The sequence below is a fragment of the Eulemur rufifrons genome, chromosome 18 (assembly GCF_041146395.1).
Source record: "Eulemur rufifrons isolate Redbay chromosome 18, OSU_ERuf_1, whole genome shotgun sequence".
NCBI lineage: Eukaryota > Metazoa > Chordata > Mammalia > Primates > Lemuridae > Eulemur > Eulemur rufifrons.
This window is the reverse complement of record NC_091000.1, coordinates 52897291-52923495: the sequence shown is the minus strand read 5'-3', so window position 1 is coordinate 52923495 and position 26205 is coordinate 52897291. Positions and strand designations below refer to the sequence as shown.

The following is a 26205-nucleotide window of genomic DNA, read 5'->3' as shown; positions in this document are numbered from 1 at the left end:
TATCTTCTTGAAATGTCTTTTCATGTCCTATATCGATTTTCTGATTGCGTTTCTTTTTTTACTGTTGTGTTTTGAGTTCTAGACACTAGTCCTTTGTACTTTCTCCCACTCTGTAACTTGACTTTTCATCTTCTCAAAGGGTCTTTATCAAAGCAAAGGTTATACATTTTGACATTCAGTTTATCAATTTGTCTTTTTATAGATTGTGCTTTGGTATCAAGTCTAGGAACTCTTTACCTAGCTCTAGATCCAGAAGATTTTTCTCCTGTGATTTTTTTCTAAAAATTTTATAATATTATGTGTTATACTTAAGTCTGTGATCCATTTTGAATTTTTGTATAAAATATGAGACTTAGGTCAAGGTTTGTTTTTTTGACCCATAAATAATCCAATTGCTCTAGCACTAACTGTTGAAAAGGCTACCTTTCCTCCATTGAATTGCTTTTGCACTTTTGTGAAAAATCAGTTGGCCATATTTGTGTGGGTCTGTTTCTGGGTTCTCTGTTCTGTTTTCTTGATCTGTGTTTCTGTACCTCCACCAATACCACAGTCTCGATTACTATAGCTATCTAATAAGCCTTAAAATCAGGCCAATTCCTCTTACTTTACTCTTTTTCTTTTCAAAATTGTTTGAGATATATTAGTTCCTTTACCTTTCCATGTAAGTTTTAGAATAGTCTTAGCTGCGTCCCCAAAAAAGTCTTTTTGGGATTTTGATAGGAATTATTTTAAACTTGTATGTAAGTTTGGTTTCCACTGACCGTGTGGATCTTTGTTACTGGTTGGTTGGTTGGTTTGAATGTCCGGGGTCCCTCCTTGGCCTTCTCTGATTCTACTCTGGTGGGGTGTGTTGGGTGCTTTATGACAGGGTGGAAGTCAAGGCTCCCTCCCTACTTGGCCATTGTGGCTTGCCTGCCTGTGTGTTTGGCTGGAGTAGAATGGTTAGTATCTATAAGTTTTCTGTCTTTCTAAGTTGCCTTTTTCTAGTTATTTGATGTGAAAGCAGGTTTTTGTTGGGGGCTTTTATTTTCTCCATCTGTTGGCATTTCTGGATTGCTGGCCTTTTCAGTTCTAAGTCTGGGTTATAGGAGGCAAAAGAAAACCCAAGGAACTCACTGTGATGTTCCTTGGGTCCCGAGGTCCCTAGCCATCTGCTGCCTTCTCTGCACCTTTCAAGGTCATCTTATATTTGTTTTAAAAATGATGTTCAGTTTATTTTAGTTGTATTTTGCTGAAGGGATAGGGAAAAGTATGTCTACTTTGTCTTCCTGGAAGCTGTGTTCACATTTTCTTTTTTGAATTATAAAAACTTTGGGCTGGGCTTGGTGGCTTATACCTATAATCCTAGCACTTTGGGAGCCCAAGGTGGGAGGATTGCTTGAGACCAGCCTGAGCAATATATCGAGACCCTGTCTCTACAAAAAATGGAAAAAAAATTGGCTGGGCATGGTGGTGTGCATATGTAGTCCTAGCTACTTGGGGGGCTGAGATGCGAGGATGGCTTGAGTCCAGGAGTTTGAGGATGCAGTGAGCTATGATGATGCTGCTGCAATCCAGTCCCAGGCAGCAGAGAGGGACTCTGTCTCAAAAAAAAAAAAAAAAAAAAAAAAATTCTTTTTGAAGATCCGGACTAGAATAGGATATTGAATATCAGCAGACCTATTTTCTAGATTTAAAAGTTGTAAATGTTTTTCCGTCTGTCTTATTCTATTTTTTTCTGAGCTGTTTTAAAGTAAATTGTAGTCATAATGACATTTTACTTTTAAATCAATATGCATCTTTAAAAAAATTTTTTTGACCATATAGTATTTTATATATAATGATTTATAGTAATATTCTCATATTATCGAATATCCAGTTCATATTCTGATCTTCCTAGTTATTCCCAAAATGTCTTATAGCGGAATGAACAGAGATCCAATCAAGAACATAAATTGCACTTAGTTGTTAGGCTTTTAAGTTTTCTTTAATCTTGAACAGTTCTCCTTTTTTATTTCCATGATACTAATTCTTTGAAGAAATAGTTCCTGTTGAACTTTGGAATCCCACTATGAATAGGGCTTGTCTGATTGTTTCCTTGTGTTTCTTTATCTCATGAATTTTCTGTAAACTCGAAGCTAGATCTAAAGGCTTGATTAGATTCAACTTTGGTGAGAATATTTCATAGGTGATGCTATGTTAAGCAGATTTTCATAAGCTTGTGTTATTTACAACTTCTTTATGTGATAGAGAAGATGCCTTCTGCATCCTGTGATACACTGCTGGATGACATAGAAGATATCGTGTCACAGGAAGATTCAAAGCCACAAGATAGGCATTTTTCGAGAAAGCATGTTGTTCCAAAGGTACGAAGGCGAAATACCCAAAACTATTTGCAAGAGGAGAACAGACCCCCGAGTGACAGGTAAGCTTTTTTCCTTGAAATTATATTCAGTTTCATTCCTGGGATATACATAATATCTGTTTTTTAGAATCTTTGAACTTTTGACAGGAAGTACAGGCTGAGTATCCCTTAACTGAAATGCTTGTGACCAGAAGTGTTTTGGATCTCGGATTTTTTTGATTTTGGAATAATTGCATTATGTACTTACCAGTTGAGCATCCCTAATCTGAAAATCCAAAACCCTCCAACGAGCATTTCTTCTGAGTATCATTTTGGTGCTCAAAAAGTTTTGGATTTTGGAGTATTTGCATTTCAAATTTTTAGATTAGGGCTACCCAACCTTTTTTTTTTTTTTCCTTCATGTTTTTAAATTTGGCAAGGTAATTAGTTAAAAAAGAAAAAGATGTCAAATTAGATGTTCCTTGCAGACAGGGCCTAGGACAATGGAAATCTCTTTGATGTAACTGTAGTTGGTATGTAATTGTGTTACTTCCAAATTTTTATTGGAAGTTGTGATTTATTTATTTGTTTTGAGACAGGGTCTTGCTCTGTTGCCCAGGTGAGAGTGCAGTGGCACAATTACAGCTCACTGAAACCTTAGACTCCTGGGCTCAAGCGATCCTCCCGCCTCAGTCTGCTGAGTAGCTAGGACTTCAGGTGTGTGCCACCATGCCTGGTTAACTTTTTAAAGTTTTTGTGGAGATGGGGTCTCACTATATTGCCCACGCTGGTCTCGAACTCCTGAGCCTCCAGTGATCCTCCTACCTCAGCCTTGAAGAGTGCTGGGATTACAGATGTGAGCCACCACGACTGGCTGGAATTTGTGATTCTTATGAGACATTGTTTTGGACATTTGATTTTTTCTTAGCAAATTTACAAATACCTATGGATTTGTGCAAATAGGTACAAATACCTAAAGGTACAAATTAAGTACAAATACCTAAAGGCTTTGGGCACAAAGAAATTATTGCCCTACTTATGCTATTTTGGCAGGTCTCTAGTCAGTGAAATTCTAAGACAGCCTAACTAGAAAGGATTATGTAATTGCATAGTGTTAATAAGCCTGTGTTTATCTAGTAAATTGTTGAAAAGTTTTAAGATACTTATTTTGTTTGGAATATTAAGCCTTTACAATCTCTGAATTTAAATTTGCTTATAGTTTAATGACTAATGTTTATCAAATTTGTCCTGAACATGTCCTTAAGGTAAATTCTGTTTACTTACAAATTATTAGAACAATCCAAGTTGAAAGTTTGTTTCTTTCTTCCTAAAAATGTTACTTTTTTTTACAACTCTATTTTTATAGAGTACTTTCAATAATAATGCTTTAGGGTGATAGTTTTTAATTTTGATTGTTATTTATTACATATCTAAGTTTTAAAGGAAAGATTGTAACTAGTATATACGAGTCTGTGAACAAATATTTGTAATTTTTCCTTATTTGCTATTGCTGCTAGAACCATTTTCTTGGCTATTTTTATTTGTACATACCTTTCTAGGAGTTGAACTTAGTGATAGTAAGTTAGTAATATGAATTTAAAATATAATTCAGAGAAAAAGGTTTTTTTTTTTTATGTAGAGAGTCTTAAAATTTTGTGGTTATTTTATCTTGATTTTTAGAGTTTTGATGTAACAACAGATTTTGAATTAAGTTGGTGCATTTAATGGATAGCTTGTCAGTTGATTGCAGTGAGTTCATGTGTGCGTGTGTGTATGTGTGTGTGTGTGATGTGTGTGTGTGTGTGTGTGTGATGTGCCCTGAAATCATCTAGTGTTTTTTATTCTAAAAATCAATGAGACTTACTTTTTAAAAAATTGATTGTTTAACAGCACAATTCCAGGCATACAGAGAATTTGGATACGAACATGGGGTTGTTCTCATAATAATTCAGATGGAGAATATATGGCTGGACAGCTAGCTGCTTATGGCTATAAAATTACAGGTAATGAGATTTGTAATGTATTTTATTGATTAAATTTTTCAGAGTTAAGTGTTTTGGAGATATGTATTCTAGCTTCAGAGACTAAAGGATATTTTAGCATAACTTACTGATTTTAAAGCAAAACAATGACTATTATAATTGCCTAGATAACTATAGATATCATTTTTTAAAACTTTAAAAAACTGTTTTTAAGTTGAGACTTTGTGAAAATAGAATTAACAGAGTTCATGTGTACCCTTCACTCAGTTTCCCCTAATATTAATATCTTACATAATTTTAGTTAATAAACCAGGAAATGAACATTAGTGCAGTACAATTATCTAAACTATAGATCTTACTTTAATTTTACCAATTTTCCCATTAACTTTTTCTGTTCCAGGATCCAATCTAGAGTCCGAACTTACATTTAGTTTTAATGTCCCCTTAGTCTTCTCCAATCTGTGATAGTTCCTCAGTTGTTCTTCTGTGACCTTGCCATTTGTAAAGAAAACATTATTTCTTCTGAAGACAACGTTACCTTGACACTTCTGAAGAAAATGATTTGTTATTTTGTAGAATGTCCCTCAACCTGGGTTTGTCTGTTTTCTCATGATTAGAATGAGGTTGTATATTTTTGGCAGGAAGAGCACAGAAGTGTTTTTCTGTCCTTCTGAATGTGTCATGTCAGGGGGTTAGGATGTCAGTGTATCTTATTACTGGTACACTAACCACCATGCCTAGCTAAGAAGATAGCCTTAAAAAAATAGTCTGGGGCCATCGGTCTGGCCCTGGCCTCGGCACCCCACCAAAAAGAGGGGGAAAAAAAAAAAAAAAAAGCCTTTAAGATAATGTCCTAAAATGTCAAAAAAATTAGGTGTTGACTTTTCCTACCTGATGTTGAATATCTAATACATTTTAAATTTTAGTCCATTAGCAGTTTGTGTTTGGCCTTATGACAGTATTCTTCTGTATAAAATAACAATCATGATACAAGAATATTAAGCTTTGTTATGCACACCTAATTTTGGTTTCTTTTTTGAGAATAGTTAAGGGAGAATTAAGGAAGCAATTATTTGAATGTGAAAATTTTTTTGCTAATGTAGTGTATTACTTTTATATACTTATATTACTGATATATATTTGCATTAATTTTATCTACTGTTGATTGTCCTCACTTTAGAAATTCATAGTCAGTTTTTAATTCTATCCTAGCTTGCATGCAGCAGAATATAGGACCACTAGTCTAGGTGCTGTAGGCCCGGAAAACATAAACGATGTTAGCTTTTGTAAGACATGTAAGGAAATCTCTCTAGATCTTACCTTTAGATTAGATATATGATTTGAATAATTTCTGGATTGCCTATGCCAGTAGTATCTTCCATTATTATGGAATAATGGGGGTTTATAACAATTATTATTTAATTATTTATGTTTTTGTTAATCAAATGTAGACCCTAAAATCAAATGTGTAATTGATATAAAATATGGATTATGTATAATGTGTAGAGATTATTAAAAATAATATGCAGAGAAATTGAAACTATCTCAATTACCAGTTATAGATATTTTTACTATTTGGGGAAAAAAGATTATGTGTGTATATATTTGAAATTGCTACTTTTAACTATGTGAATCCAGGATATAATTATTCCATAAAGAAACTTTATAAAGACTTAGAGCAGTTAATTGTTCATTGCCTCTTTTCAAACCCTTTTTATTTTGAGGAAAAAGGTGCTTTGTATCTTTTAAATAAACTATTTTAAAATAACTCCTGCTTGCTTCTGTTTCAAATAATGAAACCTATTGAGGAGAAATGATGTTAGTCCCTAAAACTCAGAACAATTAATTGTATCATGGGTATGTGGATGCATGATATAATTAAATCAGTATCATGGGAAGCAATTAAACTTTCCCTGTGGGCACCATGGTTTTTTAAAAGAAATATGACTTGAATGCATACATTCCATGAATGTGTTCTTTTTAAATAAGCAATTTTTGTAGAGTAGACTACGTTTTTTTTTTTTTTTTTTTCCAGCAATCCTTTGATTATTGTTTTTGGTTTATTTCTTTTGGGGATGTTGGTAAATTATTTTCAGTGTCCTCATCAATGGCAACTCTTCCTATCTTGAGAGTACATTTAGTGTTAGAAATGGTCACAGGTCATTTGAGGCCAAATCTTGTGAATAAAGTATGTGCTGTGATGTTGAACAATGCTGTTTTAGTTAAAGATAGGCCTTTTTGTTTATCTTGCTTGAATTTGGAAACAGTTCTAAATGAATTCTGAAAGAGGACCAGTGATGCTTTTACTTTTTGGATTTCTTCAGAACCTCACAGCTCTTAACAGTTTCATCAAAGAATGCTTAATTCACAATTCATAATTACCCAAGTCAGAATAGAATGTTTAGATTAGGTGCCCACAGTTTCAGAAAAATCATTTAAAAATTGCTGGACTGTTAAAGTTCTTGATAGCTTCTTTTGTATATTTGTAGTTTATTCATTCAGCAAACATTCTCTGAAGATGATATGTGTTATAGGGTAGAATGCTAGGAGGCATGAAGATAAGAAAATGGACTAGCCATGGATTCCAGAGGACAAGAAGTTTATTATTTTTTGGCAAAGGAAAAGCTTTCATATTCAATATTAAAGCTTAGAAGTTGTTTTACTAAATGCTGAAGCTCTTTGTGGTCTTTCATTTTTTATAATATATGGGAAGTAGGAGTAGGACCTGCTTTATTAAAAGAACTTTTACAGTTTATATTTTAGAAATGCTTTGTGATAATGTCAAGTCAGAATACGGCATCTTCTATTTGAATTAAGGAAATTAATATCTCTTTGGAGAAACAAATACGTACTGATTTATTTGCTTTAGGAAATTTACAATGGAATGACCAAAGTATATAGCATATTTCCTGGTCCTGGCTGTTTAATTTGAAGTAGCTTTACATTTTTGTGACTGAGGTCAATGGGATATGTTTGATTGATATATAGAAATGTTTCATAAGGAATACACAAGGAACATACTAATGATTAGTAGAATTTAAAGGACATTAAAACTATGCTTTTTTTTAAAAAAAAAAACAACTCTGCTTTTTTATCTCAGTTTTAAGAACTGGTGACTATGATATTTTTACATTCATATCTTGAGTTTATTTATATAATAAAATATATTAAGATAGGGAGAAGATTCATTCTTTGGGAAGCTCTGCAGTAGACTCCTCCAAATACAACTTCTGCAGAATATACAACTAAATGAAAAATGTGTGAAAAATGCTTCCCTTAGGTGACACAATGTTTTGGGCAGGCTAGTTCTAAGTGAAATCAGGATTTCTGTACACATATTTAGGTAGGGGAGCTGAATTAGTTAAAAGCCTACTGTGTGTTAGGCATTGTTATTGCAAGGATCAAATGAAATGGCTGTGGCATGAGGTTACTGCATATTTTAAAGTGAGGAGATTGAGACAGGGAGAAGGAAGACACGTGACCTATACTTCATCCCATTAATATGTGCTGGAGCTGACACTGACACTGACACAGGTTTGTGTGTCAGCACAGCCTCCTCTTTGCATTATGCTCTCTAGTCTCTCAAGAGTGATGTTTTCAAGGCAGTTCAGGATGTAAATTTACTAATATTAATGGTTTTTATTAGAGTAATTTTTGCTACCCAGCGTTTTGAAATTTTTTCCCTTTTATGATTTTTTTTTTTTTAATACACGACCCTTATTAGAAGCCTTTCCCTTTGCTTTTTTTTTTTGGAGGGTGTAGGAAGAATACATACCACTGTAGTCTGGGCCACAGTAACATGCTCGGTTTATTAATTGCAGTGCTGAGATGGGAGTTGGAAATAAGCTGTTTCTTTAGTTATAGATAGCAGCGTCAGCAGAGAGGTACCTGGTCCATTCCCACCTCCTTAATCATAAATATAAAGTCATCACCCAGTGGAACCTGCATAAAAAATCCTCCTGATTTTTGTATTCTTCTTGAACCTCTAGTGGAATGCAATGAAAGAATCATCAGCTATCTTAGCACAGGGCTGTTAACTTGCTTTCACATATACCTCTGTAATCTAGCCTTCTTGCTCCTTCACCATCACCATGGTTATTTACATTTATACAGTGTCTTACAGGTTGTGAAACACTTTTGTATCTATTGCTAATTTTATATAGCTTGTGTCTGAAGATAAAGGCAGGACAAAGACTTTAACTGAGGCTTTTAAAAATTACTTTACAGTATCCTGACATTTTGGTTTTTGACTTAAAATTATATGTATTAGTAATAAGTATTTACAATGAGGTATTTAGTTATGTGTTGGATAAGTACATTTTTCTTAATGTAACTCGATTTCCTTGCAGAAATTCTTTATTCTGTAGCTAAAGGTGATGATGCCTTTTATCTTAAAGTCCTGAAGTCCACCTGGAATTATAGTGAAAATAAATTCTACTCTGACCACGTGCAGAGTGTCTACAATGCAAGAGGTGACCATCAGCTTATAGATACAGTTGAATGTTAGCATTATCCTAAGGCTCAGAAGTTAAATGCAGAAAGAGTTATTAAAACTGGAACTCTATCTGTTGATCTGTAAAATGTCCTACTATGTGTATTTCCAGCTAATTTTATAAGCTTCTTTATACACACAACACACACACACACACACACAATCTTCTATGTGCTGCAAAACTGAAGTCTCAAGATCACTATTTAAAAGTACTTCCTTTAACTTGCCAGTAATTCACTCTCACCTTTCCTTCCTGATTACTGTGGAAATATTCTTATATTAGGTTATTTTTATGAATTGAGATTATTATTCATTAAGTTTAATATTTTTCTAGTTGTTTTTGCCACTGTTATTTCATGTAGGAAGTTGAGAATTATATTCAAAGCTGCCTTTGTGTGAGGATTTGACAGCATAGGGATAGTAGAAGAAAACATTTTTCCAGAAAGTGACTCCCAACAAAATAAGAGTGAAGTACCAATTGTGGGAGAGTTGGCAGTGCTTATTGGGTAACTGAGCTATATTCTATCAGTTCTTTCCAACAGTCTCAGCTTTCAAGGAGGGGGAGATAGAAGTCTTTTTTTTTTTTTTTTTTTTTTTTTGAGACAGAGTCTCACTCTGTTGCCCAGGCTAGAGTGAGTGCCGTGGCGTCAGCCTAGCTCACAGCAACCTCAAACTCCTGGGCTCAAGGGATTCTCCTGTCTCAGCCTCCCGAGTAGCTGGGACTACAGGCATGCACCACCATGCCCGGCTAATTTTTCCTATATATATTTTTAGCTGTCCATATAATTTCTTTCTATTTTTAGTAGAGATGGGGTCTCGCTCTTGCTCAAGCTGGTCTCGAACTCCTGAGCTCAAAGGATCCGCCCACCTCGGCCTCCCAGAGTGCTAGGATTACAGGCGTGAGCCACCACGCCCGGCCAGAAGTCTTAAATAGGTTTGGTAGCTTCCCTACCTTTTATCTGCCCAGACAACAAAAATAAAACAACAATGTTAGGATTTGAGGAGGGAAAGTAATTTGGAGATTTCTAAATGTCAGATGAGACCTCTAGGCACATTGCGTTGCGGTATGTATAATAAACAATTGGTGTTGAAACAGTAAATGTGTGAACTAGACAGCTTTTATTTTTTTGGCCAGACCTGGTGTTATAGGTGAATGAATTTGGGAATCCTATACTTGGAGTTCTGGAATGGCTAGCCTGAGCCAGGAAAAATCCCTTTATGATCTCAGAAGGAATTAAGAAGATTTGTTCCTCACACCACATTTTCCTGTTGTCAATGGAAGTAAACTGGGAATAGTGACAAAGTAAAAAATGTTTTGGTTGAAGTTGTGGAAGATGAGCAGCAATTGAAGGGGGTTAAAATACATTTTTAAGAGTGGAAATTGCAGAGAATAGACTTGATTTCCTAAATAAAACAGGATTGCAATGAAAGTCAACCTAAGAGAATTAAGTAGGGCCTATTGTCTGCATGCATATATCTGTGTGTGTGTATTAATGAGTGACTCCATCATTTGGAAGGATGTGGACACACTGTGTACTTGAAGAACCATTTATATAGTACAGTCTTAAAAGTGCTACAATTTGATACATAGAAGTCCATTGATACATAAAATTAATTGCTGTAACTTTCTGGAAAACTATCATTGTTGCCTTTGTGGCCTCAGGGATAAGTACACCTTGAAGTACAGTAATGTTATGTCACTGTCAATGGAGCCAACTATATACATTTCTTAAGAAAAGCACTGTGGTAAAGATATTGCATAGCTTAATTTGTGTATTATGACCAAGGTTTTTCTTATAAATTTTGAACACCTTAATCAAGTATAATTTACATTAGATTTACCCATATAATTTACCTGATTTACCTATTTTACCTATAAGATCTTGTAAGGAGGTTGTCCTTATTTTAAAATGAGTCCAAGATGACTGAGAAGGGGGCGGAGGGGAAATGGCTTTTTCTATCATATGGAATTATATTATATTTTATTTTATAAAGACTGAATAGGATTCTCTATTCAAGTTCCTACAATTTAAAGTCTATATGTTGAGAATTTTGTTTAAAATTTGCAGTGCTTTTAGTAGAATATAACATTTCAGAAAGGTGTTTTAATGTATTTCAAAAGGGTGTTTAATACCCTTCATTACTGTGATACAAAATAGATTGCATGATTTTTCTGATCTCTACATTTTAGCTTTTTTTCCTTCAAATAGAGCACAGAAGTATTTAGTTTGTTATTTTTCATATTGTTGGCCCAGGAATTTCCTCTTTTTGTCATTTTATGAAGCACAAAACTACTTATGTTTGAACTAATAAACTAAGTGGCACTAGTTTTGATTTTGTACTAAGTTGTGTGTTATTTTTACAAATTAAATTAGCATCGACCTTTTTAAAAAACTTCTGAGCAGTATTTTTCTTATGTTTGAGAGTGGACTTGTATTAGAATCTTCATCTTTTGAAGGGAAAGAGAAATCTCATTCACTCTTGTGAATTCTAAGATATTTTGATTCCAAGTCCTAATTTTTCTTACCCTGGCATTGTGTCCAAAATGAATGCCCAGTAATAGATAATAATGCTTATGGTAATTAAATTATTTTGATAAAGTTCTTAAACTCTTGTTCTTAATTTTTCCACTAGTAAAGATGTGGGAAAAGTTCATCACTTTCTATTGTCTTTCTTTGTGAACTTGAAGGTCATTTTTCATCCTGTTCAACTTTTGGCCTGACCTTTTCAGGTCACTTACATGTCTGGTTTACACTTTTTGTAGCATGTGAGAAATATTACAATTCACATGTAATTGTATTTTTGTGAATAAACTGCTGTGGAGTGAGTGCTAAACTGTTACGATGCCTTGTCATTTCAAAATTGCTGGCATTCTGGTATTGAACAATTTAAAATATTTTCTCCTTTTAATATTTTAGAATTTTTATGAGAGAAATCAAAATATACTCAGATTTTCAGAGACTTGACATTTACTTAATTGCTTAATAATTCAAATTACCTTTAGAGATTTGTAAAATTTTTTTGATAATTCATTTAGAAATAGCCTATGTTTTAACTTTAATTTTTTTTTTTTTTTAAGGAAAATGGGCAGATGATAAGTTACCATGAAAGCTTCATTTAAAAATATATTTCTTTCAATTGTCTTTTTTAATTTTGGGGAGAAAAAAACTTCTGAGATGTTGGCAGTTGAACATGTAAAAAGCTGTTGGCTCTTTTTTTTTTTCTTTTTTCCCCCACTCACATTTTATAGATGAGACCTTTGGCTCTTTTAAAAGGCCTTTAATTTAAAATTATAGTGGGTTTGGATTAAAGACGTTGTAATTTTAGCTATTGGACAACAGATGGCAGTGTTGCATTACCTGATCAATGCAGCTCTATTACATATGAAAAGTGAATTTCATGTTACAAATGTTCTTCTAATAAAATTATAAGAAGTCATTAAATTAGTTAACACTTTATCCTTTCTGATTTATTGGTTTTATTTTCCTAAACATTTTAGCAGTATTTATATAAGAATTGGACAAATTGACCTTTTCAGAGGCAGCATGATCATGTGCTGATATCAGCCTGCAACATGCATGCTGGGACCAGACATGAAATTATTCAGTCATTGGTTACTGCTTGACACCTTTGTTGCTCTGTTGCCCTGACTGAGCTTGTCTTAGAATCTGGTCATTGTCCTCTTTGTCCATAGGAGCACATTAAAGTGGGAGGTTTTGATCTGTGAACAAACATTTGTTACCTTCACTGCTGCATTTCTTTCACACTTACTAAAAGCTAAACCTTTGCATAGGATGCAACTTGTGCATCTCGTTAATCCTCAGCTCTGTTAACATATTATGGTTAAGGAGACATAATATTAAAACAGAATGGAGTAAACTACTGTACTTTAAAGTTTCCTACCCATTTCTACTTGACCAATGTGTGTTTGATGGTTAATCTAAGGGGGAAATGAGTTGAATGTCCAGGCATTTGCAGAAACTTTCCTTTTGCCCCTCTTTCATTGTAGCTTGGTCATTCTCAAATTTAAGAGTTTAAGAATTTTTGCACAGTGCTGTATACTCAGGTTAACGTATATCATATTGTTGATTTAAGGGCTTTTTTGGTGATAATTGTGACTATACATGATTTTTACCTAATCTGATTGTTTTAGATCTTAACTCCTTGTATAAGCTGCAACTCTACTTGCCCAGCTGCCATTAGCTTCTGTCCCCTTGCTCAGAGGCAGAGACAGACACTTCAGCTAGTCCCTATCTTAGGGTAATTTATCTGTTTTACATTTTCTTTCCTATGGTGTGTGAGTTCTATCTTACTCATTTTTACCTTTGACATCTCAGAGACACTGTTGCTTAGTGATTAAGAACAGACTGTAGCCAGCTATTAATATTTAGCCAGACTGTAAAACCAGCTATTGCCATCTATTAGCTATATAACTTTGGGCGAATTGCAGTATGTCTGTGCCTCAGTATCCTTATGAAAGGAAGATGACAACAGTAGTCCTTCCTGAAGATTACATACAGTATATGTAAAGTGTTTAATGTGTACTTTGTATTATTATCATCATTAAACATGGTACCTGGCACAAAGTAGGAATTCAGGTGTCTTTTTTTGTGTAGTAGTGAACAAGTAAAAGCAGTATTTTGAACATAAAGTATGGAAGTAACTTTATTTTTTTTTATCTTTAAGGAAGTGTAAAAATTAAAGTATATTCTAAAGGTTAAATAAACATAGGGTGTCTGTGTGAAGCCCTTGGGTTTTTCAGTAGAATCCTATTTAGGTGGCTGTCAAGTCCTGTCTGCATAGTCTTGACATGTCTTGGATAAGATCCTCATACTATCGCTTTCCCTGTCATGGTCACTACAAATTATATTGAATCAGAAATCTAATTTAATCCATTCCTATTAAATTGGAAGCAGTAATTTCTTTCAATTTAATGGGATTGGATTCAGTATTAGAAATTTTGATGTTCCTTCAAACTTAATAAAATATGGCTATATATATCTTTCCATTTATTTGTGTGTGTTCCCATGTACTTGCAGAGAGAGAGAAATGATCTTGAAGTATTACATGTATCCACTTAAGTTATTTGCAACGATTGGTAAAGGGGCATATTATAAGGATGGGAATGAGAATGGCACTTTCTCATTCTTTTTTCACTTTCTACCAAGGGAATAAAGCAGAGAGAAATAAAAATAAGGGCTTTCAAAATGGGATTTTCATCCACTCAGAAATAGGAGAAGGAAATTAAGTCTTTAGAGAAGATCTGGAATGCTGTTTACTCTTGAGGGTGAACATCCAGCCCTCCTAAAGATGGGGGGAAAAGAGCTTTGGGGTGAAATGAAATCCTTCAAAAATTTAGCATGTTATTTCAATCTTCCCCACTAAATCATATTTAGAGATAGCTCTAAATGTGTTTGCCAATTTTCATGTCTTATACTGTACTTGAATATACTGTGGACAAGAGATAAGGCTAATCAATGAGCTAAATGCACTTCTGAGTCGGTGTCTAATTACTGCTCCTGATCGTGGAGTTCCATTTCACAGAAAATGTAATACTTGTGATTCATCCTTCTGGTTCTTCCTTTGTTTTCACTCCTTCAGTGTTTTCAGTAGCCATTTTGGTGATCTTTTTGGCTGTTTTCTTTCTGTTCTTTTTAATGGAGTCACTGTATAATTTAAAATGGAATCATTATGTTTTAACCGTGATTTTGAAGTCTGCTCTATAAAGAACTATTTGATGACTGCAGTTTAAGTAAAATTCATGGTAAGAAGTGAGTCAAAGACAAGGATAGGTGATTGGGAATATTTTCTCCTTTGCATGTGAAAGCTGAATTGTCAGCTGGCTTACAAAAATGAAGGAACTGTGAGGGTGTTCTAGAATAAATATGACTTAATAAAACTATTTGGAAAATCATTGAAAAATATAAAAGTAGAAGATACTGAAATGGTATTATGGACATCTAATAGATCAAATTAAGGAAAAGAAGCTTTAGGGAGAGTATGTGAAACTTATTTCGATCTCATTTGCAGCAGCTTTTTATCTTGTGACTTAGGTAAGGTATAAATCACGTGCAAGCCATAAACAGGGGCTTTTTTAAAGGGGAAAAAAATAAAAGGCTTTGCAGTTTTCAGTGAAGGGTTTTGTTTTGCATTAGCATAGTGATAGGAAGAATACTGTATTAGATTAAAAGTTTTTGCATTTGTGAAATGTAAACAGCTACATGAATGTAGTCAATGTTTGTATATCCTTCATTTAATAATTTAAACATAAACATTTTTTCCCAGCCAAATACATACAAAAACATTGTGAAAGCAATGAAACTATTTTACAAAATCTTATGTAATATAGAAATGTGTGCGTTACTTGTAATGCAGGACAACTATATAATTTGGCTCATTGTGTAAGTTTAATGAATTAATGTTAGAATATAAAAACTAGCCATTTTTAACTGTGGGATTTCTGGGTCAGTCATTAAAATTTTCTGAGCCTCAGTTTCTTTAAAATGGAATGCTACTCTACCAACTTCATGAAACTGATGTGAAAACAAACATGAGGTAATATGTTAGATTTTGGAAATATTTATAAGCTTATAAATAGCCTGCCAGATGCAGTGGTGTGTGTCTGTGGTCCCAGCTACTTGAGAGGTTAAGGTGGGAGAATTGCTTGAGGCCAGTAATTCAAATCCTGGGCAACATAGTAAGACCTTGTCCCTGAAAGAACAAAGCAAAAAACCCAAGCTACTGTGTTTATTAAGCTTAAATGTTATGAAATTATGAACTGATGGGTTTTGAATTCTTTGCTCTACTCCCTTTCATCTGTGTTAAAGATATTTTTGTAGAATTTAGCTCCATTCCTAAATATACCAAAAGATGGCAGTGTTTACCTATGTTTAATATTTTAATTTTTTTTTCATGGAAAAGTATGTTGGATGTTTTATCTGCAAATATATTAAATTGAGGTTATATTTTTTGCATTTAATTTTCTGTTTTGTAGGTGGATCTTTAATTCATGTAAAGTTTACTAGGACCAGGTTTCATTTTTATTTTGAAATGGTTTGGAAATTCGGATATTTGACAATCATTTTGTAGCTACAAATTTCTGTGTAATCCAGCATAATTAATGATAAAACCTTGCATAAATGTGACAGCTAATGTTTCATGGAAAACATAGTTGCTTTTGTATAGCAACCATTAATTTTTTTAAGCTTCTAAAAACAATCCAATGATTAAAACATAAGAGGCATAAATAAATGATTTGTGTGGCTTTTAGGTCACACCACCTGGGTTTATCCATCTTAGAAAGTTATTTTATGTTAAGAGTACCTTTGAAAATTTAACAAAACCTTTCATTGCTTGAATTTCCTACTGGCAGTATTGTGATGAAAAGAGAACGTAGGTTCTGTGAGTAGCTTCTCTAGCTGAGAAATGCAAAAAATTAGATGATATGAATTTGACTTGAAGTGAGGATTATTTATATAGCAGGATGTGGTAAATACACTTCCCAGTTAGGTGAAAACTTCCTGATTTTTCATTCATAGAGCATATCATGTCCAATATAGTTTATGACTCTAGCAAGAGAATACAAGTAGGATTTTTTTGGTTCAGTCAAAGCTATCTATAGTTTTTTAATATAAACAGCATTTGCCAGTGGTTTTTACTGGAAGTAGAAAAAACACAAAACACTTCTGTTACTTTTGTCATAAAATGCTTGACTTTTGGGTGAGTTTAGAAATCCAAGATAATTTCAGGTGTACTTCCACTGTTTTGTTTATTTCAAACTAGCAACTGTTTTGAGTCAATATAACTTGCTCCTTTCAGTTATTATTTTTCTCTGAAAATCACTTTTTAGGGTACTATGTCTTGGAAATAAAGAGTTTACATCTTTTCCTATGAACACCCGTCCTTATAACTGAAGTGACTGTTTCAATTACTAAATATATGTAGTTGGGGGGAAATGAAGACACACTTGGCAGTTAGAATTTTGTGTTCATGGGAGTATATGTGCTTATATTTAAGTGTTCACTCTTGCTGCCTTTGTTAGTGATATGATACATATGTGATTTGTATGAATTGTTTAAAAATGCATAATTAAAGGAGGATTTGATTATTCAGCAACAGTTCCAGTAGCTGAAGACTATCATCTAGACATTTTCTTCCAGTATTTGACAATGGTTCTGTGATCTGTGGATGGTGTGAAAAAAGGAATATGTTGTGACTCTTAAATATTTGAGGCCGTATACTCTTAGGATATTCTTATTGTAGAGATTAAAAAACAGGGCTTTAATTATTTAACAAGACACTGAATTGCTATTTCACCTCTTTTTGTAGTTGTAAAATTCTGTGGGTTTGGTACATAACAAAGGCTTATTTTCCTAAATGGCTATGTTTCCAGATTTTTTTTAAGGAAAATTAGAAAAAACAAAAATGCTGCCTGGCACAGTGGCTCACCCCTGTAATCCTAGCACTCTGGGAGGCCGAGGCAGGATTGCTTGAAGTTGGGAGTTCTAGACTAGCCTAAGCAATGTGAGACCCCATCTCTACCAAAAATGGAAAAAATTAGCTGGGAGTGGTGACGCACACCTGTGATCCCAGCTATTCAGGAGGCTGCGGCAGAAGGAGCCCTTGAGCCCAGGAGTTTGAGGTTGCAGTGAGCTATGATGACACCACTGCACTCTATCCAGGCAACAAAGTGAGGCTCTGTTTAAAAAACAAAAAGGAAAAGGAAAAGTAAAAATGCTCCACAGTGATTTTCATTTTTTTAACCTTTGTTTCTGGACAAATGGACAAGGACAACTTAGTGTTCCCAAAATGGTTTCAACAGATTTCCCCCTCCGCATACATACCCAGGCTGTCCATAATTTCAAATTTGCATCTCAGGGTGGGAGCTGAAGTAGTAAAATGTGTTATTAGACTAGCAATATTTTTTCTCCAAATAATACTTGTTATTAAAAGAAATTCAATCAACCAGTGTTTCATTATAAAAAAAGATTTATCATGCAGATTTTGTCTGGCTCCTTCAGATGCCTTGTAATCATGTGCTAATTTATGGTGATGATCTTACCTTATGACCCTTCTGTGTGGCCTAAATATTTTTTTTTTTTTGAGACAGAGTCTCACTCTGTTGCCCAGGCTAGAGTGCCATGGCATCAGCCTAGCTCACAGCAACCTCAAACTCCTGGGCTCAAGTGATCCTTCTGCCTCAGCCTCCTGAATAGCTGGGACTACAGGCATGTACCACCATGCCCGGCTAATTTTTCTATATATATTTTTAGCTGTCCATATAATTTCTTTCTATTTTTAGTAGAGATGGGGTCTTGCTCTTGCTCAGGCTGGTCTTGAACTCCTGAGCTCAAACAATCCGCCCGCCTCGGCCTCCCAGAGTGCTAGGATTACAGGCGTGAGCCACCATGCCAGGCCAGCCTAGATATGTTAATATGTTATAGCTTTTTAATTTCAATCATCTGTGTTGGTTAAATATGCTTGTTAGTCCATAGTACCACTCACCGGTCTGCATCAAGGACTGGAAAAGAGCAAGAAAAATGTATCTCAGAATCAAATTCTTTAAGCATGCATTAGTAATGGAGGAAATTATAAAATAGACATAATTTTAATAGGATTGTTATGTCTGAATATTCACTGAAAATAGTAAGTACTCCAAGTACTGTGAGCTTTTAATTAGGAAAGAGAGTTGGGTCATTGGTTATATTAAACAAGGGCTTATTAACATCTTTTGATTTTTTTCTTAATGTCAAGGTGAAAATATTACAAGAATGAAAACTAGACACCATAGGCAGTTTTTAAAGAAGGAAACCACTTTTATTACACCCATTTTTCTATTCCCTGAACTTTGAGGGTAGTGCATCTAACAGTGCTCCTGGAAGGGAAATTCTATTTGTGGTTGAGAAATTCAGGACCTCATGGTGAAAATCTATTTCACCAATCTATGTCTCTAGGGAGACCAAGACATAAAACAGATGTGAGAACTCAAATATTTAAAAAAATATATTAAACTTTCCATAGAAGCAAAATAATACTTTATATACCTTAAATATAATTTTATTATCTTTCCTCATCTATAGAAGCTTCTTAATAATCATTTGTATCTCTTCTATAGACAATATTTATACTTAGGAAGGATATTTTTTCCTTCTTATATTTGGCCTTTTATCTGAAAGTGTAATGTAATAATCATTTGTATCTCTTCTATAGACAATATTTATATTTAGGAAGGATATTTTTTCCTGCTTATATTTGGTCTTTTATCTGAAAGTGTAATGCCGCTTTAGCTTTATCTTGAAGTTATCATCTCCCCATTTTTGGTCCCATCTTGATCGGAAAGACACTGATTAACTCAAATATCTGAAAATCTTGGTAATTTTTAAATTGACGTACTTGGCATACTGAATAAGTGTTTCTTAAACCTCTCTAGGCCTGTGATTCCTTGTCTCTGAAATGGGTTATAACCCATTTGTTGTTGTGACAAAGAATGGTTTGTAAATATTACCTATTATTAAAGAAAATTCACTCTTAAATGTAAATGTTTTAAATTTGAGTCCCTGAAATTAACTGGTAACTTAATGAAGTTGGATTTCAACACGTGTTTAATCCATTTTAATCTGCTTAAATGTCTCTAAGTTTTAAGTTTTTCTCTTGTGCACCTTTTTCTGATGGTGAGTGTTAATTAGGAAATGAAGCAAAATAGGATATATGATAGATGGCTTCTTTTGGTAGCCAGTGAGGCAGAATGGAGTGACTTCATAGAAGGAAGACCAGATTAGGAATAGGAAGATTTGGTGTCTTGCTCCATAGACCCCAAATTTGATTATTGGGGAACTTACTGATCTTTTCTCAGCTTTTAAATTTTCATCTGTGAAATAACCCCTTTTGACTGTTTCAGAAAGGTGAGGGGACAGGTCGTTTTTTCATACTCATCTTACTTTGAAAGAAGTAAATAAAGCACTGTTTTAAGAAATGTCAGGTGTGCAATCCTTGAACATTTTAAACTCTATTCCTTCCTTCCCTGCCCCCCAAATCAAGCTTTTCCTTAACACACTACTGTGAGCTAGCTTATCTTTATCTCTTCTTGTAGCACTTATTAGACTCGATTGCAATTATTTGTTTATGTAATTTGTCTCCTATTAGACTGACCTTGAGTACAGAGATAGTCCATTTTCCTTGTATTCATAGTACCTACCACCATATTTGGCCTAAAATAAGCACTCAATTAGTGTTTGTTGAATGAATTTATATCAATATTCATGTCATTCACGAGAAATGAGTGAAACTTATATAGAGTATAAAGGTGGTTTCTCATTGGGTTATTTGTGTTTTTACTGTTAGATCTAAAACATTGAATGATTTGTTACCACCTGAAAGAATTAAATTTAGCATTTTTCTTTTATAAGGTTTTGGGACTGTTTATGAACCTGACCATAGAAAACGGCCTTATTGGAGTTTTCCAAATGTTGTGATTCATGAGCACTTAAGTATAAATTTCATGGTTAAAGTGACTGAGTAAAATAGACACATTGTTCTTTGTTCGTTTCTTCAATTGATTCTTTTCATTTTCTCATTCTTACTGGTGATTCCTTGAGGCATCTGGCCAGTTTCGAGTATTTCTTCCTGACTCATCATTCTTTCTGCCACCTGCCAAAGAAATGCTTTTATTATACTTTGGTCAAGAACATTTGGAATGAGTTAGATTTCATTATTGGTGTAGGTTATGGACCACCTGATAAGTCTAGGCATGTCATATTAATTAGCATTGACTGCCAATCTCCAGAATCCTTAATTCTGGTGCTATGCTGTTATAATCCTAAAAGTGTTATGGAGTATGGAAAATTTTTTTCTCTGAATATGAAACTAGGTACTAAATTTGGAGATCTCCCCGTGCTATTTCCCTTTGTGTGAAATTTCAATAGATTATATTAAATTTACTTTTAATAAGTCTTTCAGAATCATCAGAATTTTTTTCCTGAGGTATATCTAAGTCACCTTTTTGGAGCTGATTTAGAAAAGAGGAAATTGAGGATTGAGAATTAAAAAGGAAGAAAAATGGCTGGTAGTTAACATGTAAAGGTTTTAACCTTTCAGCTCTGGAGAGAATTTTGGGCTCTGGTACTTACTGTCTTGTATCTGAGAGCTGGGAGGAAGCTGTGTTGGATGGTCCCTGGGACCTGGTGGGACCTCAGAAAATGGGGATCTGTCATGAAGTAAGAAAGGCATCCACTGGACTTAAAAATGTTTGGATACAGGCGAGGTGTGGTGGCTCACTCCTGTAATCCCAGCACTCTGGGAGGGCGAGGTGGGAGGATCGCTCGAGGTCAGGAGTTTGAGACCAGCCTGAGCAAGAGTGAGACTCCCGTCTCTACTAAAAATAGAAAGAAATTATCTGGACAGCTAAAAAATATATATAGAAAAAAATTAGCCAGGCATGGTGGCACATGCCTGTAGTCCCAGCTACTCAGGAAGCTGAGGCAGAAGGATTGCTTAAGCACAGGAGTTTGAGGTTGCTGTGAGCTAGGCTGACGCCACAGCACTCGCTCTAGCCTGGGCAACAGATCGAGACTGTGTCTCAAAAAAAAAAAAAAAAAAAAAAAGTTTGGATACAATGAAAGCTTTTTAGAATGCATTTTATCTGCTGCAAGTCAAAAATTTACTCACATTTGAATGAAACTGGAGAAGGGAAATTCTGAATTTTCTAGATAACAAGCGATGGTTAGAGAACCTTAAAAATGTTGTATCCATCGTTATGAACTGAAAGGGTAAAATGTCACCTTATAGTTTACTCATTTAGTGCAATGTCTTTATTGTGGTAAGTTTTAAAATATCTATAGGGGCTTCCATAGGTTCTTTTTCTACTTTTGGTCTCCCTATCCTATCTTCCCACTAGATCTTAAAATTCCCCCAAAATATATTCTCTTATGGGGATTTTTTGAAATGTTAGCCCCCTGATTGGGGAGGGACTACTTTGTACCTATATTTTTGGAAGAACAAGCCTATGTAAATCTCTAGATCTTACAAAATAAATACTACAAGTAGAAGGAAGATTAAGAAAAAGCTTGATGTTAAAGGAGCATCCACTGAGTTTTCTTTCTGTAGGCTGACCAGCTCACCTTGTGATCTTAGACAAGCTATTTAATCTTCCTGAGCCTCAGTTTATTCATATATAAAATGAGCAAGTTCAACTCCAGTGTTCTCTGGTTCTTTATAAATTCATTTATTCTTAGATATTCATCATACTCCTGCTGTGCTGTGTATTCAGCAGCCAACAAGACAGATACAGTCTCTTCCTTGTAAGAAGACTTCTGTTTCCCCTATCTCTGTTGACCTATCCTTCTCCTTGTTTTCTTATCTAGTACTTGGGTGGATAACAAGGAAATAAAGCAGTATGAAGTGATTAACTAGAAATTTTGCAACTCTGCTATTATGTACAAAGTGGATCAACTTTTTTTTTTTGGGAAAAACCCCATGAAAAACATAGTTTATATATGTTAAAATATTATTAAAATGAAGTGAATTAATTATCTGTTGGTGGTAAATTAATTGGATGACTTGAAAAGAGTGAAACACTGAGCTAGAGAATGATCTTATCTAAATCTAAGTGTAGCAGGCATAAAATGGAAAAGATTTGTCTTTGATGTAGAAAAGTAATTTTTTAAAGTATTTGCACTTCCTGGGAGTAGTTACTCATACTGTTGTAAATGCTGAAGTTCAGATGTAATTTGTTTTTTTTTTTTTTTGGCAGGGGAGAAAACCTCTTTGGTATAAATCAGGCCTAATATCTTGAGTTTTAATTGAAATTTATTATCTCACAAAAGGGAAACATAATTTGAATGGAGTTAGTACAAATGAAAGGAGTAAAATTTCACTTAATTTAGAAATACAGTGAGGCATCCAAAATGAAGAAAAATCCCTTATTTGGCCTCCAGATCTAAAATGGTATTCTGATCTGTATGGGTTGGTTCAAGAGCATTTTAACTCTGTTGGAGGCAGCCAGGTTAGCTTCACAGAATTTAAATCTCTGACTTCTCTCAAGGGACCGATGAAAGCAGCTAAATTTATTGGTTATTAGGCAGCAAGAGTAAGTTCAATTTTCTCTAGACTTGTGACAATTAGAGGTTGGTTCTAGCATATCTAATGCTTAAGTTTCAAGGCTACCTCTATTTGAGAGCTGTTTTGGGGAGATAACCTTGTAACACATACATTTTAATGAGTACATTACTTTTACCACCTGCTGAAGTCGACTTGGGGTGACTACTGACCTGAAGTGAGTGCCTGTGTTCAATATTAATACGGCATGTCTGGATCCAGACAGCAATCTTTCATTTTGACATGCACATAGTCAAAGTAAATTAGTGTTTAAAACCCGAACACTTTAAGTTCAGCCAGTGTGTGCATTCCATAATAATCCTTCAGAAGCAGTTTACATAGAAATGCTGAGTGCTTTCTTATACTTTATTCATCATACATATTGGGTCCACATTGCAGTATTTGTAACAAGATTTGTCCAGTGCTGTTTTTGTCATTTGTTTTGCTGTGGCTAAAGCAATTCTTTAGGATTTAGTTTCTGCATATTTTAAGTAAAAGTGTACTCTATAAAAATATATCCATATGCCTGGTAAGACAGTATTTCAGTGACTAATTTTCAGTTATATTATTTTTAGATTTTTAAGTCAAATTCCATACTTTATTTCTCCTCAAATAATCATTAATTCTTAAAAGTATAGTGGTAATAAAAAAAAAAAACTAGGTCCAGAGACAGTATGTATGTGTGACTATCTATGTAACAAGGATATTGTAGAGAGGATTTTCCTTTTCTTTCTTACATACCATTTTCTAAACTTGCTTTTATTGGTTAGAAAACATTCGTGGCAGATGTAGTAATGGGAAATTATATTAACATTTAAGTATTAAATTAGCTTGTAGCCAGAGTCTCCTACTAATATGATGACATTTAGCAAGTTCAGGATTTTAAGGACCATGTTGCGTAACTCATTGTTACACATTTCCTGTTTGCCTTTTTTGAAAAAGTATGTTAGATCTGGTTTCTCAGATTGGAAATTTCCACTGTGGATGTCAATGTTATTATTTTACCTTGCTTGTCAATGTTGATTATTTATGTATTAAGAATATGTGTATAGTGACCATAATGAGAATAGGTTGTGATTGGAGCCGTATGCAAATGACAGTTTTTGTAACACTTTTGCAGTTTAATTTCAAAGGAAAATCTCAAGTTATATTTATTAGCAAATATATTTCAGTGAGGGAGTTTTTCATGTTCCAAAAAAGATGGCAGTTGGAAGTGAACCTAATATGTGTTCAAAGAAAATATGCTGCACTTATTTAAAATTATTTCTCTTGTATCAGCATGGTGCTTTATATGTTGTCTTAGGGCTAAAATAAATGCCATACTTTTGCTGTAAAAATAAAAATTAGATTTCTATGTTTGACAGAATTTGTTTTCTATTCGGAAATAAATATGCTATTTGTATTAGGATATAAGACGTCAAATAATAACTGTTAGATTATACTTAATCTGATATCATTTTCTGAATTTTGGATATCCCTAACTTCAGAAATGTATGTGCTTTACCCACAGCATAGTGGATTTAGCTTGGATTTGGAAACATTGTACAGAGAACACCCATTGTTTCCATTGCATGAAGCATGCCTTACAGAGATGAGCTTTTTGACCCTCTGCTCTTCCAGTAGGAATGGATTTGCACTGATTTGAGCAGAATATCCTGTTTGGTCCTGTTTTCATTTCTCATATGGGATGGCTGGGTAGCAAAATCAAACATCTGCTTTGGGGCTGTGGAAGGCAGTGTAACTAGCTGGCTCATACTGGTTCAAATTTACAATGTTGGCTTGGTTAGTTTTTACTGTCACTAGCTGCATTAACTAGCTGTGGATAAATTGTCTGTATTATTTGAACATGTTCATTTTTGTTCTGCATTGAAAAATATTTGTCCTCATGTAAGGTTTTATAAAATGTTTTATTACCTTGGGTTAATTGGAAAATAAGCATTTTAACACTACCTCTCCTCCAGTCAGGGACTTTGTGAATGATTTCTCCAGAAAGAGAATATAAAAGAGATGAAGTGATTGGGCCTGTTACTCCTGATCTGATTTTAATTTGCTTACTTTTATAATTTTTCCACCAAAAAACAGCCATATTATACCTCTCAGAAAGTAAGAGGATGTAATCCTAGCTCAGTATGGAGTCCTCATGTCTTGGGCTATTTTAATGGAAGCTACCCCTTTACCTCCATGGATAGAAATGTGATGGGGCAGATATTTTCTTTGGTTAAAAGTATAATAGATCATGGCTGACTGTGATATCCACTTCTTGCAGCCTTATGAACTTACTTCAAGAGGACTGGTTACTGAGAGCAAAATATGTGCTTGATTACATATAATCAAGGTTAATTTTTATCAAGGGTCACCATGTTTTTGCTATGGTCTGACAATCATGACCTACATTAAAAGAGCCCTGTGGGTCTGTCTGGTGTAGTTTTGCTTGATGTCTGGGTAGTTTATTTCAGATGCTTGTCAGTTTCATTATATATTATTGTTTGGGGTTCTTGTTGATTTTCAGGTATACCATAAAAACACTGCTCTTTGCAATTAGATTGTCATGAGGTAGCTTCTGTTTTATGGTGTGTAAACACTCTTTAATCTTGAAGGGTGAGTAATTTTGGGTACATTTTCTATTTGGTGTTCAATTAGTAGATTATTTTGGTGTTATGTTCAATTAGTAGATTATTTTGAAATAGAAGCTCTACAACTAAGATTCTAGATTTGGTTCAGTTAATTCCTCTTTAGTGAGTTTTTCTTGGAAAAATATTTTAGAATTTTCAACTCAAATGCATTTTACTTAAGAAAAATCCAGATGAGTAGTTTATTTCACAACACAACAACTAAATAGGACTTATAAGGCAGAAATTTGCAAATATTTTCCCCTTTTGCTGGGACAAAGGCAGTGGTAGGTGATTTTTAAAAATGTGAGTTAGGACATTTTGGCAACTCAAAGACAAACCTTAATGGCTGTTAAAACTGGGTATTTGGTTTTGTAGTTTTGAAAGCATATTTAATTTTGGCCATATCTATCTTATTTAGTAGTTTAACGGGTAAACAGTTCAAACAGTAAGAAAAAAGCAGTTTGTGTTTTGTCAGTTTTCAACTTTGGATATCAGTAAATCATTGCTGTAGCCTTCTTTATCTTTTGTTTGCACAAAAAACCTGTTAGAATTATGTCTGGGGGGACCATCTGCTGTGGTTCCCAGTCTTGTCAGTGTGATAAGGGATAAGCTGTATAAACAGGGGCACCACAAAAAAAAAAAAAAAAAAAAAGAGAAAAGAAAAAAGCAGACTGCTTTTAAGAGGGGAAAAGTATAATGTGGATT

At 34.1% G+C, this 26205-nt stretch overlaps 1 protein-coding gene across 1 annotated transcript in view; it reads left to right on the top strand.

Moving 5' to 3' along the window:
- Positions 1-26205, top strand: part of CDKAL1 (CDK5 regulatory subunit associated protein 1 like 1) — a 582236-nt gene that overhangs the window by 10318 nt on the left and 545713 nt on the right. The window contains exons 2-3 of the mRNA XM_069493178.1: positions 2230-2404; positions 4214-4326. Coding sequence (XP_069349279.1) covers positions 2235-2404; positions 4214-4326 — 283 coding nt within the window. The 5' untranslated portion in view covers positions 2230-2234. The remainder of the gene's footprint in view (positions 1-2229; positions 2405-4213; positions 4327-26205) is intronic.